At 42.4% G+C, this 21,016-nt stretch overlaps 1 protein-coding gene and 1 long non-coding RNA gene across 4 annotated transcripts; one reads left to right on the forward strand and one right to left on the reverse strand.

Moving 5' to 3' along the window:
• Window positions 1-11,876: 11,876 nt before the first annotated feature.
• LOC118558232 lies at window positions 11,877-15,254 on the reverse strand. Of its 3 annotated transcripts, none has more exons than XR_004928247.1 (6): window positions 15,200-15,254; window positions 14,101-14,214; window positions 13,887-14,033; window positions 12,831-12,950; window positions 12,662-12,753; window positions 11,877-12,198 (listed from the first exon to the last, which is right to left on the reverse strand). It is a non-coding gene; the product is annotated as an uncharacterized LOC118558232 (long non-coding RNA). The 3 variants fall into 3 exon arrangements; XR_004928246.1 differs by having other exon boundaries at window positions 11,877-12,227; XR_004928248.1 differs by lacking the exon at window positions 11,877-12,198 and having other exon boundaries at window positions 12,709-12,756.
• A 3,326-nt stretch (window positions 15,255-18,580) lies between these two features.
• On the forward strand, window positions 18,581-20,587 carry LOC118558227 (G-protein coupled receptor 4-like). The gene is made up of 5 exons (XM_036128710.1): window positions 18,581-18,596; window positions 18,673-18,824; window positions 19,186-19,392; window positions 19,607-19,779; window positions 19,883-20,587. Exons 1-5 carry the CDS (start codon window positions 18,581-18,583, stop codon window positions 20,418-20,420), a joined length of 1,086 nt encoding a protein of 361 aa, XP_035984603.1. The 3' UTR covers window positions 20,421-20,587.
• The last annotated feature ends 429 nt before the right edge of the window (window positions 20,588-21,016 follow it).

The following is a 21,016-nucleotide window of genomic DNA, read 5'->3' on the forward strand; positions in this document are numbered from 1 at the left end:
AAACGAATACCGGTCAAGGCTGCACGTGCAGGATGACTTGCTGCTGTTTCTTCTCTACAACCCAACATCGAACAGCTTTGCACATCTTCATTGTTCGCATTGAGAATGTTTGTTAAAACATGGTTGTTAAAATAGCAACAGGTTTAAATTGTGTATAATTAGCCTAAAAAGTAAATAGGAATATGGAATATGTTGACGTCTGTTAAATTCATATGATCTTTTTTATTATTATTATTTCAGTTGACATCTCCTCTTGACGTGAGTTCAGTTTGACATTGGCGTCTGTTTAGTTCAGTTTGTCTGCTGTTGAAAACAATCATTTATGAATTTGCTCTAATGATACATTTTAAAAGTAGGCCCTCTGTTTGTGATGTTTCAGTAAAAGTAGCCTTTAAAATGGAAGTGTATTTTCCTACACTGAGGCAGTTTTGAATGCATCGTGACTTTGGGTGAGAGAGCACAGCAGAAAAGCCGAGAGATCCGGTTCTGCGGCCATAAGTCAACATCTCCATGTTAAACTGGCTTGTCTTTGGACTATAAACAGTAATTTGTGCCGTGGTTTGTCCCCACGATGATCCACAGTGAGTAAGTGTGCTTAAGTCCATGATAGAAGACACTAAAGTTTCTACTGGAAGCTTTTTGGACTGTTTTTAGCTGCTAGCTTAGCATAGCAACTAGCTAACAAGCTAGCTAATGGACTTTAGGCTAACTCAGCTGGACCTAGGAGCTTGTAGAGTATTGTTACCCAACCGGACAAGGAGAGATTGGACCCAGCTAGAACTCTGAGCCACCCGGAAGCTTTTAGAGGACCTCTGGAAACGTTGGAGACAAGGACCAAAAAGTAAGAGAGAGAATATGTTAATTTTTGGGGGTCTGGGGGCGGGTTAAAACAGAAAAAACCCACAACTGTTCAAAAAATACTGAATAAAATTAAACAGTTTTAATTTATTGACTGTATTATTACACTGTTACACACTAATCTATGGGTTTGTTTATCAGTGTAGATCTATAACCTCATTGGTGAATCAGGTTGAGTTTCATCAAGCCTGTATGGTCTGACATTTTCCCCTCAGCAGGAACACTTAAAGCACTCAGGGGTTCACGCTGCGTCTTTATGCTGATCCAGCTGCTGATGTTTCCCTCTTTTCAGCTCCATGAACTTCTAGCCTGTTACAGTTTATAACCACCATCACCTTTCACAGCCACAGGTTTCTCATCTCAGTCTCTGCTCTGACCAGACAAATCTCCTCTATTGCTCTCCTCAGGGTGCTCTGGTGCGTAATTACCAAGCTGAAGGCTCAGTTTGAAGTTGTTCTCTGAGCGTTTTGTTTGTGGTCAGAGCGGACGGAATAATAACTTTCTGCTTCGCTTTTAGTCCACTAATAGTCTTTATTGGGGAATCCTACAGGAAATATAACCCTTTTTATGCATCGCAACCCCAGAGTTGATGAGTAAAGGTGCAGCTTTTCAAGCTCTGTGTTACGGTGGCAGCTCAGCGGGGGTGAGTGTTCTGCTTTCCTTCAGTTCATCCTAATATTTTCTGTTATTTGTTTTGGTCTTGTGTTCCCCCCTCGTGTCTCTTCCCTCCCTACGGCTCTCTCTCTCCCTGCGTTCTGGAACCATCCCTCCTCCTACCACCACCCTCTGCCACCTGCACACCTGGTCTTCATCTTCATCAAGCTCAAGATAAAAACCCGGCCTATCCCAACATTCTTCACCGGATCGTCTGCTGCATTAGTCCTGGTGCCGCTGAATCTCCTAAGACTCCTTGCGATCAAACAAAAATACTTCCCTGGTGTCTTTCCCCTTGTGCTTACCCATTCTCTGTGTTTGCCTTTTTTCCAGAGTTGCTCACCTTGCTGATCTTCAGCCAGCTGGGTCCGCGACCGATCCTCCCCTCCTGGACGCTGCCACTGCGGCTCATCCTCAACTCCGCGGCCGGGTGTTCGCCGGTCGGTGCCTTCCTCCTCTGGGTCTCTTGAGTCAGTCGCTCCCTGGTCACCTGGGTTAATCCTCCCGCTCCGCGTCCACGTTCCAGCGCTCCCTGTTCCGGATTACCGCATTCCCCGTTGTGTTTAATCCTTTTCTTGCCCTAATTAAAAGAAACCTATTTCAGAGTGGTTGCGTGTGGGTCCGTTCTGTCTAACCCTTAACACTCTGCGTCTCTCTGGTTCCTAAGTGACGGTAGAAAAAAACACTTTTTTTGGTAACGTCTGGTATCAGCATAATTTATCCTAATGATATCAGTTTGAGGCGGTGAGGTGGGCAGATTTTACCCCCATTGGTGCTCTGCACGTGAGGAATAAACAGTGGGAAAATGCATAAATAAATAGAGTAAAGGGCTCCTTTAGAGGGAAGAGGAGGAATAATGGGTCTGAGCTGAAGCCCCCGATGTTACAAGTTCCTTAAAATGACCCTTAAAAGTCCACACCTAAATTACATTTAACGCTCACCTGAATTAAAGAGCAAGGCAGCATTCCATTGAAGCACCACTGGTTCTGTGTCATTAAACACAAAATAGCATGAAACACAGCTACTGACTCTCCTATTGGCTTTAATTGGGACATTTTGGTACGAGTGGAAGGACATTAAACGTAGAGATTCACGTTTTGAAGGCTGGCCGCTGATAAAAGCACCTGGGTCTGAGGGAAGGGAGGAGAGAGGAGCAGTAAGAGCTTTGAGGCACAGAAACACAGTGCATGTAGTTAAAATAATGCAGAATTAATAAAAACCAAACTTATAAAGCAGGTGGCCTAGTATTGAAGTCAGAGCCATGACTGTGGGAGCTGAGTTTTTTCCACAGGAGAGGAGGACTAAACAGAGCAAAGCGTCTCTGTTAGGATTATTATTCATCTGGCACAAGGGACCTTTTTAGTTTATTATTTGCTCTTTGAGTGAAGCGACCACTGAGTTTGGTCTCCATATTCACAAGCATGGAAACAGGCCTGCAACGTAGGGTTAGCTTGGTGTTTGCTGACTTTAGCTTTAATTAATAAGCATTTAAGCAAATAATATTGAACTGTGATGTTAGATTGACACCCTGAGTGTTTTTATTTTAGTGTTTTATGCAGAGAAACACTTGTTACTTGTCTTTATTTCATTTAAAGATCCTAAAGTAGATTTATTTTATTCATCTTTTTTTTATCTTCCTAAATAAAAGGGGGAACATTAACACTTTATACCAGGGGTTTCCAAACTTTTTTTGTGAGGGCCAAATCCAGAAAACTAAACAAAGGGCCACACTAAAGGTGCCATATTGCCACATGAATACTGTGTGTATTTCTAAGTCAGCTATAATGTGAAGAACATTGCAGTCCGTGGGAGCAGTGATGCTGTCCTTTGATTGAAGGATGGCTGACATGTCAGCAGAAAGTTTGGTGGTTGAGACAGGAAGGACTTCACAGAGATGCTTTCAGTCATTCTGCTTCTCAGTCTGCTTTTGTTCTGATTTAACAGAGAAAATCTTTGTTCACATCTGGATGTTGAGCCCAACAGGCTCATCATTGTTTCTGCGTGGCGTCTCATCAGAGGAAACTTGGCATTATACAAACTCTGAAAGAATTCAGGGAGGGAGAGAAGCTGATGTTGACTCTGCAGAGAATCATCACATTGCATTTCAATCAGTTCTAACTGCAGACTCTCTTCCACTTCTTCTGCATCCACCAGGAAGGAGGTGGAGAACAGCTGGATTTGTTTTTCAATGACAGAAAAGTCTTGGAGACGCTGGTTGAATTCTGTCACCAGAGATGCAATCACAGACACATATTTCTCCTTTTTAGCAGAAAGGTCGGCCTTTGGAAAAGCAGACGTGATTTCAGACAGAGCAGGGAAGTGTGCAGCATTAAAGCCTCGTAGTTGTGTCTCAAAGAGGCGGAGCTTTACCCAGAAGGCTTTCAGGTGTGCATACAGGTGTGGCACCAGCTGTTCTTTGCCTTGCAGCTTCTTGTTCAGTGTATTCAGACGATGCGTAAGATCAACTAAAGATGCCAGGTCTGCCAGCCACAGAGGGTCACTTAGTTCATGAAGAGGACGGCCCTTCTCTTTTAAAACCTGCTCCATTTCTGATCTCAGCCAATCAAACCGCTGCAGCACAGAGCCGTGGCTGAGCCAGCGCACCTCAGAGTGGTAGAGTACATCCCCGTATTCAGTGTCCACATCAGACAGGAAAGCCTGAAATTCTCCGTGCTACAGTCCTCTAGCTCCAGTTATGGTGACAGTTTTTCCATCAGTGTTCATCACATGGTCCAGCTGGAAAGTCTTGGCACACAGTGCTTCTTGGTGGATTATGCATCCTAACAGCCTCACCTCCGCTCTCTTTTACCTTGGCTCACACCAACCATGCCGTTCCTTTGGGCTCGCCCGTCATGGCCGGAGCTCCATCCGTTGTTGTTCCACAGAGCTTGTGCCATTTAAGCTCCATCTTTTCAGCTGCTTCTGACACAGCTTCAAAAATAGCTTTTCTCGTCTCTGTGCCTTTTAGGCTCATCATATCAAGCGTTTCTTCAGTGCTGCCATCTCTGGTGACTCGTGGTAAAGGTTTTTCTTACCTTAAATTCGTTCTTGTGGCTCCATCTAGTGGTGAGACTGAGAAGTGCAGCAGAGTTGAGCTCAAGCTTCTTATGTGGCCATATTCAGTTATATTTTCAGAATTTGCTGCGGGCCAATAAAAAGTGGACCAAGGGCCACAGTTGGCCCGCAGGCCGTAGGTTGGACAGCCCTGCTTTCTACCTTGTGTCAAGTGGTGATTTAGTCTGTGCCTCATTATTCCAGTGTTCAGTGTTTAGAGCTAAAACCTGATACCGTGCAGAGATCCCAGATAATACTTTGAAGGAAACACTGAAGAGATTGATAGAACCCAGAGCCCACTCACTTCATCTGTGAGGATTAAAGGGCTACAACCAGAACACATCCAGCTTGGGTCAGAACCAGAACACATGGCTATGATCTGCTATGTGGGTTCTGCAGGTTCTCCAGCATAAACTGGGTTATTTGGGTCCATCTTTGCTGTAATTCCTGGAGTTCTGAAGAACCTCCTCATTATTCTCCAGTTAAACTCCCTCAATGTGTCTGAATTTGTAGTCAGATGAGCTTCAGTGCAGATTGTCTCCCAGTCCTCTTCAGAACAAACTGGGCCCGGTTCTTCCTCCCATTTCTGCTGACTTGCTCCAGAGTTCTGCTGCTTCATGAACCCAAAAATCCTGTAGAAGATCCAAGATATTTCTTTGCTGCTCTTCCTACCTGGACATCAATCAGAGCTTCTCAGTGGGAGCTGGAACTCTGATTTTACTCCTGATGTGACATCAGGGAGGATCTGAGCTGAGAGCATCTAAAATTATCAGTGGTGGCACTTTATCTTCAAAGTCCTTTAAATGTTTTAAACTGGCCCTTAGCAGATAGTTGAAGGATGTAATGGAGTTTATATTCTGCCCATTTTAAACTAATATCCAGTAGGGCTGAAAGATTTTGGAAAATAATCTAATTGTGATTTTTTCTTAATATTGCGATTTAATGCAATTTTTTCCAGTTTAATTTATCAGGTGTTTTTAAATATATACAAACAACAAATCAATTTGTTTCATCGCTGTGCGGATTAGTTGCTAAAAGACCCACAGCATCTACTCGGAGCAGAAATGATCGAGTTCTGCCTACAATATTTTCAACCAAAATTGCAATTTTGACTTTTCTCTGCATTAACCACAAGCAACAACAATGGCCTCTAAATAAAGATGTTTGTAGACAAGGACTATTTTAAACAAGAACTTTTAATGTTTTTATTAATCAGAATATTATTCAAGAGAACAGCTTTTAATTTAATTGGACATCAATCCTTGTTGAGCATAAAGTTCAACCAACAAACAAGTCTATGTATTAAACTTATTGACCTGTACTTAATGCTATGTATGATTATATAAACTCTAAAACAAGTAATAAATTAGATTATCTCACTGCTGCAACTGTTTTCCCTTCCATGTGGAGGCAAACCCACTTCAAACATTTTACCGACACCTAAAGGGCGTGTCTAATTCCCTAATTGTTACATAACCAAAAATTGCTGACCTCTGCGATTTGGAAATTGCGTTTTTCTAAATCGCGATTATATTGAAAATGCGATTAATTGTTCAGCCCTGATATCCAGGTTATTTGGAGCAAAGGACTTCATGTATCCAGTAGATGACAGGGAGAGATGGAGGTTGATGTTCCACCGTTTTCTGGATCTTGGTCCATAGTTGAAGTGTTCTGCTTGTCCCTTCTGTTGTCTCCTTAAACTGATAGTCTAGAACCGGCAGGATGTGCAGGGGTACGGTACCTGAGCTCTGCTCAATATGAAGCCAGAGCGTATCTCCATCATTCATGATCCACGTCATGATGGATTTCATTCATGCAGCAACAATTCAACTCTTTCTGAAAACTAATGAGACATAAAACAATGGAGGTTTTTACCATCCAGACCTTCAGAACTAGTTCAGCTCAATAATTCAGTTGTTTCTATGGAAGATGAACAGATTGGATCTGAAATGATGAAATTCTTCACTTCTAACTGATGTTCCAGCAGATCTCTAGAAAATGGAGCTGCAGCTCTCAGATATTTTAGTCCTCATGTCTTCTATCAATGAATCCACTGATTAAAGCAGTAATCTCAGAGACATGTGCTACTCCAGAGGTTTCCAAGGTTTGTTCCAGGAAGCTCCTACTTGGACCTCCAATCCAGGCGCCGCCCCCTTTAGAGAAGATCTTTCCATAGATGAAGCTAAGAGTCACCTTGATGCTGCAGACCTTTGTTCAAGGAGGAGATGTCAGGATGTTTGTGACAGTCTGTTCAAGGATTTAGTTGTTCTCCTCATGAGGAGCTGAAGTCTCTGACAGGAATGTAGAGCTGAGCAGGAGAAGAACTTGAAGCTTTCTTCTTGGCCTGTCTGCTTGTAGCAGCGTGACAATCCAACATTTTAGTCTGACTTCATCTGGAAATATTTCTCTGAGCCTGAATCAGTTTGAAGGCAGGCGAGCTCCTGATCAGAGCTGAGATCTTCTATGTCCTCCATGCTGGAAATGTAGAAGTCCAGCAGCTCCTGATCTGTGATATCAGAGCGTGTCATCATCAGTAAAACGGGACTTCATTTCCCTCTCAAAGCAGGTTGGAAATCTGTGGAAAAATGCAAACAAAGACCCCCTGGACTGTTTTATCTGCTGAGGGCCTTGTTCCAGAGGCTCCTTGGACACTTTCACAAGCCATTACTGCAGCTGCTGGATTCAGGAAGCTGCATCTTCTTCTTGGTCTCATTGTAAATGTGTGCCGCGCCACCTGGTGGTACTAATTGGTAGAAGAAGAGCTGAAAGGTTGGAGGTGTTTATCAGAAGTCTGTGAAGCCTCTCCCTGGTTTGTGAGTCTGAGCTCAGAGATCAGATCTTTGAGTCTTATTGAACTCTTTGTTGAACGTGATGCAGCTTCTCCTTTTTAATGTTTGTATTTCTGGATCTTCCAGTGTGGCCACAGCAGATTTCAACAGGGCTCTTTAGTGTTTCATTCCTCCATCTGTGTGTGGGAGTGTGGATGGAACAGGGATCCAGAGTTGGTGTCAGTGTTTAGATTGATTGTATTTTAATGCTGATTATTAAATCAGGTGGAGCTTCCAGAAATGTTGACTTAGTTTCCTGATGTCCTTTTAGGCTTCAGGCTGTTTCTTCAGGTTGTTACTGAGGAATTTCCTTTCTCCTCTCTGTTGGAGCTTTTCCTCTGTTTGGACAAATGAGTTGTGCTACAGCGCCACCAACTGTCCTCACTACATCCACTGCAGGTTGTAATGTTTCCATCATCATCATCATCATCATCAGAGCCCAGGTGTCTGTCTGCTCTCAGCTCTTCTTTCTTTCTCTGGATTTTTACAACAAGTGGACGTGTCCAAATGTTGGACTGGTCCTTTCTCAGTGGAGGACAATGTGTGTCTGAGAGACATGTAATGTCCATGTTTGCTGCTGAAAGAGACTGATGGTCTGACCCCCCCCCCCCCTCCTTTCAGGGTGGAGCCAGCTGGAGTCCGATGGTTGACACCAGGTCCATGGAGGTGTAAGTGTGTTTTTCATTTGATTCATGACAACAAAGCAGCTCACATTCAACCATCTTCAAACTGTCCATCACTCATTCAGGAGTCATCATCAAAGTGTCAATAAATGATCAATAACTGCAGCTGGATTGTCTTTGTTCTCTCCATCAGATTCCTGTCAACTCACAATCGACACAAACACAGTGAGCAGAAAACTCAAACTGTCTGAAGACAACAGGAAGGTGACACATGTGGAGGAGCTTCAGTCATATCCTGATCATCCAGACAGATTTGATATTTATCCTCAGCTGCTGTGTAGAACTGGTCTGACTGGTCGCTGTTACTGGGAGGTTGAGTGGAGAGGATTAGTTGAGATATCAGTGAGTTACAGAAGAATCAGGAGGAAAGGAGACAGTGATGACTGTTGGTTTGGATATAATGATCATTCCTTGAGTCTGAGCTGCTCTGATGATGGTTACTCTGTCTGGCACAAAAGCAGACGAACATATATCTCCTCCTCCTCCGTCTCCCACAGAGTAGCAGTGTATGTGGACTGTCCTGCTGGTATTCTGTCCTTCTACAGCGTCTCCTCTGACTCACTGATCCACCTCCACACCTTCAACACCACATTCACTGAACCTCTGCTTCCTGGCTTTGGGGTCTTTAGGTCCAGTTCTGGTTCCTCATTTAATTTTTTGTCCAGTTCTGGTTCCTCAGTGTTTCTGTGTTGATTAAGTCTAAAGAGTCTCCTCCTCTCAAAGAAAGCCTCTCCCTGTTGAACAGATAGTTCAGTCTGTTCATGTCTGTCTCTTTCACTCAGAAACACGTTTTCACATTCATGGATTCAATCTGTTTCTTTGTGAAACTCTTCTAAATGATTCCTTGGAAACTTCTTCTTCTTCCAGTCCTTTAAAGATGGAAGCTGGGATTATTCCAGGATCCACATGTTGTTTTTCTGCCTGTTTCCAGTCAAAGCTTCACTCTGAATATCAGCATGTTGACTTTCTCTCTTGGTTTTTTTAATTTCATTCATCAGTCAGATTTCATTGAAATGTTTTTTGAGTTTTTCTCAATCTCTGGCCATTATCTGTTTCTGTCGGCTCCTATTTTTCTAAACACTTTTTACATTCATATGTTAAATCTTCCTTTTGTATATTTGCTGCAGTTCTACTTCATGTGTTTTAATGAGCAATAAACAGATTTTCTTCTGTGTTTGAATCATTTTCTGCTCATTCTCTTCTGTTTCTCTGATCAATTTTCATTATTTCAATAAAACTCTGACGCTTGTTTCAATAAAACAATTTTTTTCTATCAACACTGACTTTCAACAAGTCCTAATTTACAGTAAAACATTTCCATTTCTTTCTGATATGTTTTTAAATGACAGATTTTGTTCTTTAGTTGAATAAATCAGCAGCACAAACTCAAAGCAATGATGAAATGATATTTCTGCTCCATCTTTCCAAACCTTGAAAACACGTTGAGAATGAAAGAAGAGCCGACGCTGACAGTCTGGGACTAAAATCAGCTTCTTTACTTCCAAACTGCTGACTTGGACAGACTGAAGACCAGTTTTTACTTTTCTAGCTAAACTCCTGCGGCACCAAACCAGAAGCTGAACCAACACCAACAACAGAACCACATGGAACATTTCCACTTCACAACGGGACACGGTTTGGTCCTGATGGGGAGATGGAGCTTTACCATCTATGCTGGTGTTTGTGTGTGACCCATTTCCTGTTTTCTGGACCTAATGGAACCAGAACCGGTCCCTAAAGCCGCAGGGTTCCAGGTTTGGGTCCAGGTGAACCATCAGAACCAACTTAAACAGCTGCAGGTTCAAATCTGTTTCTCTAATGCTGCTTTTTGCCAGAACAACAAAGCTGTAATAGGAACAACGGGTCAGCGCTGCAGTAGAACCAACAGAACAGCACCGACCCAGAATATTCAGGCACCGAGAGACAAACTTCTGAGTAGAGTTTGTGACTGAAACTGTCTCGATATCAGAGGAGAACCGGCAGACTGGTACCAGAAAGGCAACAGAAGCCCAGACAACCACTGGTCCCGTCCAAGTTCAGCAGAACTTAGAATCCAACTCATCTCCATCGTCTTATTTCTACTGCAGTAAATCTGATTATCTTAGTTTAGGGATTAAAATTCTGATTCCATCTGCAGATCAGATTATTTAGCTGCTCAGATCAAGGAGAAATAAACTCATTTTACTTTTTGTTCCTTTTTGCAGTGTTTAGGTACCAGGTTCCAGGAACAGAATCTTTTCCTTCATTAGTAAACGGACCTTCTAATAAAACCGACCCACCCCTGAAATAAACGTCTGGTTCCACCAACGTGATTTTGGACCGAGCTTCAGACAGACGGACTCAGATCTGGTTCTGCTCAGTGACCCGGGTCCTGAGGCAGCTAAACAGGCCCAACCATGACCCGTCCTCCACCGTGCTCAGCAGCTGACACCGGCTCTGTTTTTAGGTTTCTACCGTCTCGGTGCTGTAAACGGTCCAAAGCACTTTGGTCCCCAACTCTTCCTTCAGACGCAGATTTAGGAACCAAAGCTGAGCTTCATCTTCTCTTTACTGACAATTTCAGACAATCTGTGAACCGTGTTGCTGCAGCAAAGTTAAACTTGGGTTAAGATCAATTAGTTTATTCCATTTGGGGGAATTAGACGCTTCTGTAACTCAGCATCCTGTAATGGACTTTAAAACCCAGAGAGACGACATGAAACCTGAACTAAAACCTTTAAACGTCTGAAAGTGGACCAGGCTGGACGAGTGAGACCCTGCTGACCCGTCTGGGTGGTTCATGGACCTCAGTGTTTAGTCTGGAGGAGGTCAGTAATGGATGCAGATGGTGAAGAGGAAGGCAGAGCAGCTCAGACGGCACAAAGGGTCCAGATGTGAGGGAAGTGATGCTAAAACTGCATCATGGCCGCCTCTCCATCATTCACACCACACATCAGCGCTTCCTGCTTCACCGCCGTTCTCAAAAACGTCCTGAGCTCCCACATGGATGAGGCCCACTTTCACTGCCACCCTTCCTTTCCCTCATCTTCCTCACATCTGTTCTTCCTCATCCTGTGGTTCCGCTCGTCTCTCCTGCATTCATCCTCTGTTCCTGATCACGACGCCTCAGGACGACGGCCTGCGCTCTGCTGCAGAGATCCTCCAGCAGGTGGACGTCCAGCAGCGCCTCGTCCTGTTAGTCATCAGGATCGCTAACATGGTTCTGGATCTGGAGGACCGTTTGGGACCCATCAGGTCAGACTGTGGGAGAAAAGCTGCTGAGGGACTCTGAAGGTGGTTTTCTGGACCGGTGGACAAAGCTGGACCGGCTCTGTAATTCACTGACCATTGATCCAAAGAAGTTATTGAGGTACTGGTTGGTGAAAGAAACTAGGTGTGGACAGCGTTCTAAAGATAAATTTAAGAACCTCATTAGCTCCACCCACAGGTGATGATGGGTAAAATTCACTGTTGAAACTGTTCCATGGTGATTCGTCTGCATGGTCGACATAGAAAGAAATATGCATCTATTAGCAAGACATTAGAGAAAGACTCAAGTATGGATTTGCATTTTTAAATATCTGTTGATGTCATTATTTAATATATGTGTAATTATTTATGTAATTTAGTAGATGTTGTCCATGGGTATTTTTGTCCTTTTAAGTCATAAATGACAATTGTTGCGTTCTAACTGGTATTTTTTTACAGGTGAATTCTGACAAATACAGGAGCATTGTGACATTTGTCAATGTCAACCAGAGTTACTAGAAGCTTCTAGTTAATAAGCAAAAGTTCTACCTAAGATTGTGTGATTTCACAATGCTGTGATGTCAGGCACTAAATAGCTTCTTTCTATCAGTCCATAAATCAGGAGACAGAAACAGTTTGTCTGGTGGATCAAATCCGGCAGAAAAAGATGAAACTCAACTGGCTGCAGATAGATTTACGTCAGTATTTAATAGAAAGAGGACTAAAGTAGATCAAGTCAATATGTTTACAGAGCTTCACTGACAGCCAATCAGAACTGCTCTCTGACGGTCTCATCAGGTCAGGGAAGTCTGAGGCCAAAGGTCAAGGTTCAAGGTCAGGTCCAAAAACTCTTTCCATCCATCGGGTCCAGCAGGAAAAGCCCAGCCTAGGAACTAGAGACGGGCTTTTATCGGACCGCTTCCTTTAAACAAGAAATTATTGTGACAGTCAAACTTGATTTTAAACTAAAACGATCGTTCTTCCTGTTTTCTCCAACCGAGCAGCAACAGAATCAAACATCAAAGCTGCGTTTGGAGCTTTAATCCATCGCCAGAGAAAACTGGGATGGAGTTTAAAATACGATTTGCTCTCATTATTATTATTATTATTCTCATCATTATTATTATCATCATAACTAAGTAAATAATATATCTGAGGCTGGGACCTGGACATGCAGACCCGACCACAAGCTGCTTGGTTTCCTGCAGAAATCTGCAGCAGCAGCTGATGAAGAGGAGGAGGGACGAAGCTGCCGTTCTGACGTCAGAATGAAGGTAAACGTGACGCCGCCTCCAGCAGGAAACCCAGCAGGTGGATTCATGTCAGGAGAAATGTGGAGCAGCTAAAACCACTGACCTGGTGAAGCCTCTTATTAATGACGACTTCTTCACCTGGTCAGCCGTCTCCTCCATGCTGTCCTCCATCAGACTGGAGTCTTGGTCTTCACCCTGCTGGACGGATGTTTTAGATATCAGGGATGACTGAGACGTCAGCAGCTACACGGCTAAAGGCGACTCCTTCCCACCTGAAGGTCTTCCAGACTGGCTTCCCAGCCGCTCAGGGAGCTGCTGCTGCTCTGCAGCGTCTTCCTGCTGCAGGAAGCAGGAGGAACGACGGGGAGGAGCCTGGAGATCACAACCTCCACCTGAAACAAAGCCAACAAACTACCTTTCACATTTCTCTCTGTTATATCCACCTTATTTTTGAACAAGAAAGTAACTCTGGGTCCAACTTCTGTTTTTTTTGTTCTCCACTTCCGTTTCAGTGCTTCCCTCGGCCAAATAACATCAGCTTGACTGAAATGATAAACTGTTGCAGCAATATTTCCAATAATTGCAGAGCGATGGAAGTGGCAGGTCAGCGCCGCAGCCTTAAACTATTCATGACTGAGAGGATGACATGAAGAAGTGGCCTCTTAGAACTTACCAGGACATTTTAAACCATCTTGGGTCGTCACTTGGTGCGGACGGCTCTGCTATGTGAATGTACCAAGGCGAGCCTCCACAGTGGAAAAGTTAGCACGGTGTTAATGAACAGCAACATGGATGACCTGGTATTCATGGAGGCTGATGTCCGTTCAAGCCAAAGCAAGTCCAGCGTTCACTCTGCTGGATCCTGACTACATCAAGCGGCTCTACCGAGACCTCAGAGCGCTCTGGTGCTGCGGCTCCAGGGGAAGTTCTTCAGTCATGCAGCGGTGATCTTAGGGAAGGTAGGCTGATGAATCGTCTGAGTCAAAAACATAATGGCTGCTTCCCCGTTGTGATTAGATTGCTGCTCAGTTCATTTTACAAAGACAGCAGTGCTAAATGTTTGGGAGTGAACTGATGTTCTAACTGGATATCAGAACTTAAGGCTCAACAACTTGAGGACGTTGAGGGTCTCGTCGTACATGGAGGCACACTGGCTGACGTTGACCACCATGCAGGCCTTGCTGCTGCTGCAGAAGAAGCCCTGCAGGTAGTGGGTCAGCTTGCTCTCCCTTAATGGGACGTGCTGCAGGAGGCTGGAGGCAGCAGACAGCGGGTCACTCAGGACGCTCCAGGACCAGAACTGGTTCCCAGAACCATGAAGGTCCTACCTGGTGTGCTGGTTGTGCTGCAGAGCCTTGATGCATTTGCCCAGAATGAGCAGCGAGGCGTTGATGTTTCCAGCCTCCTTCAGGTCCTCTCCTTTGTTCTGGCTCCTGGAGCTGCGCTCAGAGCCTGCCAGGTCGCACAGACACAACCTGCGGGACGTTAACACCGTTAGCACAGCAGACGCTCAGAGACGCTGAGGTGGCGCCGGCTACTCACGCGCTGACGGCGTGGACTGGTGGCGGCTCGCCGTCCTCCACTCTCAGGATGCGGATGGAGAAGATGCTGTGGCTGCAGCAGAAGCTCAGACTTGGAGCCCAGCAGGACCAGAACCTGCAGCCCCATAAATACAGATAATCCCCATAAACACATTTAATAATGCAGCTTTTATTAAAACTACATTTGTTCCATTAAGAAATGTGATTTTTAGCACTAAACTACACACAGTAACATTTGATTTTATTTTTCAGTGTAGTGACATTTATTGATGACTTTCTCAGTACTTGATAGTTTTAGAACATAACATAAAAGTATATAGCATTTGACATTTTAAAAGTTTTAAGCCCCCCCTGAACATGAGAAAATCCTCGTTATTCGATGCTGTAGCGCACATATTCCCTAGTTACTGGAGGAAAATAGGGAGTACCAATATGGCGGCTAGTGGCTTCACAGCGACTCGTTCTAACAGCGGCTATTAGCACTCCAGTGTATAATAGAGATCAGTGATCAAAACCGACTCATACAAAAAAAACAACCTGCATAGAGCAGCAGCTTTAACATTAATCTCTTTCTCTTTTTATACATTTACCCAAATCAACTGTTCAGTATTTATCCTCTTTTTAATCTTAAATCAATGAACGGGAACCATTCAAAGTGACAAAGTATCACATAGAGCTATAAAATTAATATTTAAACAGCCCACACACACAAAATGGTGTATATGAATTATTTTAAATCACATTTCAATCATGTTTGTTAATCATTCATTAAATTACTGTCTCTCAATAACTCAAAAGCACACTGTTGCTTGTTTTAGCTCATAAAACCAGCTCGCTTAACTATATAGCATTAGTCGGCATATAGTAATATTACAAATCACATGCAGCAATAGCTCAATTAACACAGATAATTTACACAAAACACAATTTATTACATCCTCAATTCACTCATATACCTTCATCTGTCTCCAGCTGGTTTTAAACATGGTCTCCAAGCATAACAATATAACAAAGATACTTTCTCCATGAAATCAGTGAGCAATCAGCCAGAATCAGCAGTAGTTAGCATGCTATGCTAAGCGCTAATCATCATTACTCACCGCAGTTTTCACTCGACAAAACACAACAACACGGTGATGTCCCGCAACCAGAAACCCTCCTGGCAGGTGCAGATAATCTCCTAGGATCAATAACTCAAGATATAACACAGTTTTAATCAGTATTTACTTAGTAACTAGTTATATTGACGCCTCCTGTTCTAACTCTCTCTAAACTGCAGTAACGGCATCAGCGCAAAGAGAAAAAAGACAAAAGAAGAAGCGCGTAGAGCTTGTAGTTGTGAATACGCTCCCTGCTGGCAGAAATATGGAACTACAACAGAAACAAACTATTGAATATTACAAATAATACAAAATTAATATTCTGCCTTTTTTTAGATCACAAGGGAAGTGAGGAAAGCTTTTCCAAATATTCCAGCCATCAACTTTTCTACATCAAAAAGAAGATGGAAAAGGAAAGAGTTGCTCTGGGTGAACAAATACTGACGGCATCAGGTAGGACCAGGCAGCGATTTTAGGGCTAAATATTGCCATGTAGAGCTAATATATAGAATATGCAACTAGAGTATATTGCAAAGTGGTAAACTTTGTTTCAGTGTCTAAGCTCTGTTTAGGGAGATGCTACAAAATCTGCTGGCCACGCCCACATTAAGACATTTATGTCATGTGGAATATGAAACGCATGGAAGTGATAAAAGCCGACTATTTGATGACATTTATAGTTACATAGAGACAAAGAAAAAGAAACTGCATGTCCTGTTAAATCCCCAAAGAATGTTTTTTAGCCTGTGGAACAAGCAGTGATCAGGTAATGCTCCACAATAACCACACTAAAATGTTTTCACTTCAATTAGATTTTATTTCTATAGCGCCAGTTCACAACACGTCATCTCAAGGCTCTTTACAAAGTCACATTCAATCAGATCCTAAAAAGTAGCTCTCAGTGTTTCCAGTCCAGAGTGCATGCAGGAGGGAAACATTTGGTACTAAAACGCCTCTCACTGCATGGCAGAAATTGTGGCATTAAGCACATCTGTGGTCAGAAGCTTTGGGCATTACGCCATCCAGTTGAGTCCCAACAGAAACAGTTTATGAAATATGGAACCTGGCAACTTCTCCCCTTCATGATACGCCTTCACTCAAGGCTTTGGATGCAAGCATAGAGACATATGCAGCAGCTTCTTCTTCTTATTTGATTATTATTCTGCTTCCACACAAACATGAGTGTCAGCCGCATCTTGGCTGAAGGAAGAATGATGAGGGCGGACTGCAACAAGTTTGGAGTTAACACGGTGAAATCTAGCCAGAGTTGAACTAAACTGGAGCATTAGAAGACAAAAGGGCAGCTAGAGAGAGCAACGGCAACGACATAAAGCAACTGGAATCATTCTAGAGCTCCGTATACGCATGAGGTGTTCACTGTCAACATCTGGTTGAAATCACTAAGGTAGTTGAAAAGATGGCCCAGACAAAAAAGTATTTAAAAGCTGCACCAAGAGGTAAAAAGCTATTTATTCAAGGATTCACAGCACACCTTCATAAATATGAAACCATTTACTATTTACATAAACTGCATTTATTTCACATTTTAAACACACATCACTGTCACATTTAACTCTTCCAAAGAATGTCAAGAATCTTCTTCAAAATGAGCAGAGCTTAAAATGTTGGTCTATATGTAGTAATAAAGATTCTCTGCATGTGTAACAAAGGCAGGTTTTTAGGTTGGCCCTGAAGTGTTAAGCTTTACTGTAAATGTCCCAGCAATAGGTTGGATGATGTGGGCAGAGAAAAACAGCGTAGCTGCATCCCTGTTGCCTTGCTGGCCACATCTAGCTTCAGCAGATCATTTGGTTTTCACAAACTCTGTCACACTTCATTGGGATTGTCTGCAAACTGCATTGCTTCATTATAAATATGATCTGGATGTTCACAGATGCTCCACCAGCTTGAAAACAATACCAGTGACATCTGCATCTCCTGGTTTGTTTTTTTGTCTTTTTTTATTAAATACCTTTTTACATATCTCATTGTCCGGCTAAATTTTGGGTTCGCCAGCAACAACCGTTACAGGATGTGGTTTTAGCAGCAGAATAAATCTGTTTTAAAGACAAAGACATTATCTTCTTATTATTGCTTGACTCCACTTAGAGAATACTGTTTTCCCTCTTTGTCTACCAGCAGAGTTAAATATTCTTTACCCCAATTAAGAAAATTACAAAAAAGAACAAAACTGAAATGAGAAAGAAAAAAATTCTGCTAAAAAACAGATAAGTAATACATCAACAAATTAGAATTAGACAATTCTATCATGAAAAGAAAAAGTTAAATGGATGATAATATTGAACGAACCACTATTCTAATGGAAACATTTTTTATTCATAAGATTAACTCATCAACAGATTGTTTTCTTCTTTCAGAAAGCATTAAACTAAAACATTAACTGCTAGAATACATCTTAAAGCTTTTACATGATCATTTCTTCTAACCAACACTCCTAAGTGCTTCAGGGAAAAAGCTTGATTTGATGTCAGAACAGCCATTTCCATTTCAGCCGACCAGTTAGATAGATGTCAGCGCTCCAGAAAGGATCTCTGGCTGCAGGAACCTGAACAAACTTGGACAAAAAAGGTAAACTATACACTTCTGTGATTACTTAAAAAAGATGGTGTTGTTTATTTAAAGCCTGTTTGTTGTTCTGCTGTTGAGGTGATGGGAAGTATGCTTGGGAGATGAATTCAGAAAGCAGATGGTTCTGGTTTTTGTAGATGTTTTGTAGATGTCAGACGATGTGTTGGGTGATGAACAACTGCTGAAATATTTTCAATGTGTGGTAAAATATCTTCATTATTCACAACCAATAGGTCTAGATGATAATGGATGCTTTATTTCTCTTACATGACAAACATGCTGTAATAATCTATGAGTTGAGCTGGAAAACTCCTCACCATACACAATTAAACGATTCTCTAAATGTTTTTAGACCGGGCAGATTGATATTTCTATACAAACAAGAAGTTTATTTCTATCTAGAAATGAGACAAATGTATTGTAGAAAAAATACCATTAAACAATACATACTTACTTATAACAAATCATCCAAATGAGATGTAATAAACATATAACCTGACATTAAAACTGTCCCAATAAAATGTTTTTTTTTCATCCAAATCAGTTCAGAAGAGAACCTGAAGCCAAGCGTGGCCATTAGTCGACACAAACCAGTAGATCCATAAAACACTGAAAGGCCATGTTAGACTTTCTCAGGTTGGAAAGTAATTTCTAGATTGGACAAAGTTCAGGAAAACCTTGTCATATTTTGTTGAGATGAACCTGAACACACACACCACACTGAGCTTCGTTTAAAGAGTTTATTGAAGGTTGGGTGAGTAGTGGAGGATGAGAACCAGAGTCTGTACTGGGATGGAGCAGGTGGATGGTGAATGAAGGAGCAGGCAGATGGGAGGAAGCTGGCGGACCGCGGGTGAGCCTTGGGACGTGACCCAAGGTTGCAGGTGAGCTTCGGTATGGGACCCGAGCTGAGCTTGGTGCGGGATCCAAAGGAGCCAAGGTAGAAGTGCGGTCTGGAGAGGACTGCTGCAAGAGCAGGGAGTCTGTCTTCCTGGATGAGGACGACAGACGAACCGGCAGGGAAGAGGAGACTGAGGTGAGTTTATATAGGAGAGCTGAGTCCGGGCTGATTGAGACGGCAGGTTGAGGTGTTCTAGGAGAGAGGAAGCAGGGCTGTATGGGAGGAGGAAGGAGCCAGGAAATGTTCAGGGTGCAGCAGGAAAAACTGCACCCTGACAAACTTCTTGTGAGAAGAACAATATCTAAGATCTGATGATGGAGAAAACCTTCCACTTTGACCAAAACATTTTCTGTCATTTAGATTTTCTCGTTTAACATCTGGATTTACATGCTACACATAAAGAACCATCAGACCTGTTTCTCTGAAGATTTACACAACCATCATCACTTCTGTTTACAGAAACCACTGTCTTCAACGTTCTGGTTCAACACTGAAGGGTGGAATAGATGAACTTCAACTAGACAACAGCTTTGATAACAGCTTCAACATCAGCGAGAGCATGATCTACCTTAAGAAAGACTTTCTTGAGTCGCTTGACACTTACGTTGATATGGTTAAACAAATTGAAAAATGGGTAAACCGGATCACCATTGGCATTGGACTTCCTTTGACTCTAATAGCGATAGTTGCAGTTTTTCTACAGGTGAGACAAAATAACTTAAACCTGATCAGCAACAATGAATGTGCTGTTTGACTTTGTGTCTGCTCTTTAAATAATGGTTCTCTTTCATTTCAGGTGTAAGTTTACCTTTTCTTACCTCTAGAAATACCTGAAATGTTTGAAACAGGAAACATTTCACATGTTAATAATATTCTGGTGTCATTAGTTACTTTTTTCTCTGTTGTCTTTGTTGCAGGTGAAAAAGGATCAGGGTGTCCCAGTCTACGTCATCAACCTTCTCTTTTCTGATCTCGTTCAGTTCTGCGGCAGAATTATATTGTTTGTATATAGGCCTGATATCGGCATTTGCATCACATATTTAGGTCTAATGACCAGTGTTGGATTCATGGTCTGTATCTCCTTAGAAAGGTAACTATGTGTTTCCCTTTAAGCTTCTCTGTTGTCTCATATAGTCCCGTTAGTCAGCACCTGATAGTCTCCATGGACTAAACAGCTCCATCTGTTATTACAGGTATTTGGTCATCGCCAAGCCACTGTGGTACAGATTCAGGAGAAACATCAAGACCTATGTGGTGGTCTGTGTGGTGGTCTGGACTTTTCCTCTTATTATTCCTCTAACTCTGTTTCTGGCTACTGATCCTGGGATGTTTTTCACCATCTTAGCATATTTGCTTCTTCTGCCCTTTCCCGTCTTCATCTTCTGCTTGGTTGGGACTATTAAAGCTATGTCTGGAGCCCTCAGTGTCCCAGCAGAAGAAAAAAGACGAATTGCAGCCATGCAGGTTGTGGTGCTGCTAATTTACACTCTGCTTTTCCTGCCCGTGATTACCTTGTGCCTGATGATAAAATCAAGTTTAATTATTCATAATGCGGCCTTAGTTTGTATTTTTCTTTGTCCCCTTGCAGAAACAACTCTGTATTTGTTAAGTCGGAAAAGCTTCCTGGATAAGTTTCTGGCTTTACTCTGTTCTTGTGAAGCATCAGACAATCAGGAGATGAGCAGCAAGGATACTGAAAGCACGACTGCTCCACACACTGAGACTGTTTAGGGTTTATTATCTGGAGCCTCCACAACAATCTACAGTAGCTGCTTTTTGGGTTGATTAGCAACTGTTATGGCCAAAAGCACTTTATTTTATTTCCTCCTGTCATTCTGTTTAGTTGCAGGTATTGGTGCAGTTCCAGATTTCTGCTGCTGACTATGTTTGGGTTTAGGTAAATCTCATCCTGACAGGCACTTCCTGTTTGAACCCTCCTGCAGAAGTAGTTTGATCATCAGGTTTTGCTGGATATTTTTGACTGTTCTGACTAGGCTCTTGCAGTGTTGTATGCTTTATTTGTGCAAATACATTTTTCTTATTGCCTGTTTAGATTTTGTGTTAGCTAGATTTTCCTCTTAAGTTACATGCTTCACTGTTATTTTTACTCTATATATTTCCATGAGCTGCTACTTAGCTAGTAACTGTATGTTGCTACTGCTCAAAGGTCAAAATATTGTTTTGTTTTAGGAGAACTGAGGGCGGTTTCAACAAACTAGGATAATGGATTGAATCGGGATTTTCCAGATATTCTGTCTGAACTTGGCCTTAACTCAGTTTCACCAAAGCAGTAGCACATCAGTTACCATGGCGAATATTAACTTTAT

Source organism: Fundulus heteroclitus, unplaced genomic scaffold (assembly GCF_011125445.2).
Source record: "Fundulus heteroclitus isolate FHET01 unplaced genomic scaffold, MU-UCD_Fhet_4.1 scaffold_111, whole genome shotgun sequence".
Classification (NCBI taxonomy): Eukaryota; Metazoa; Chordata; class Actinopteri; order Cyprinodontiformes; family Fundulidae; genus Fundulus; species Fundulus heteroclitus.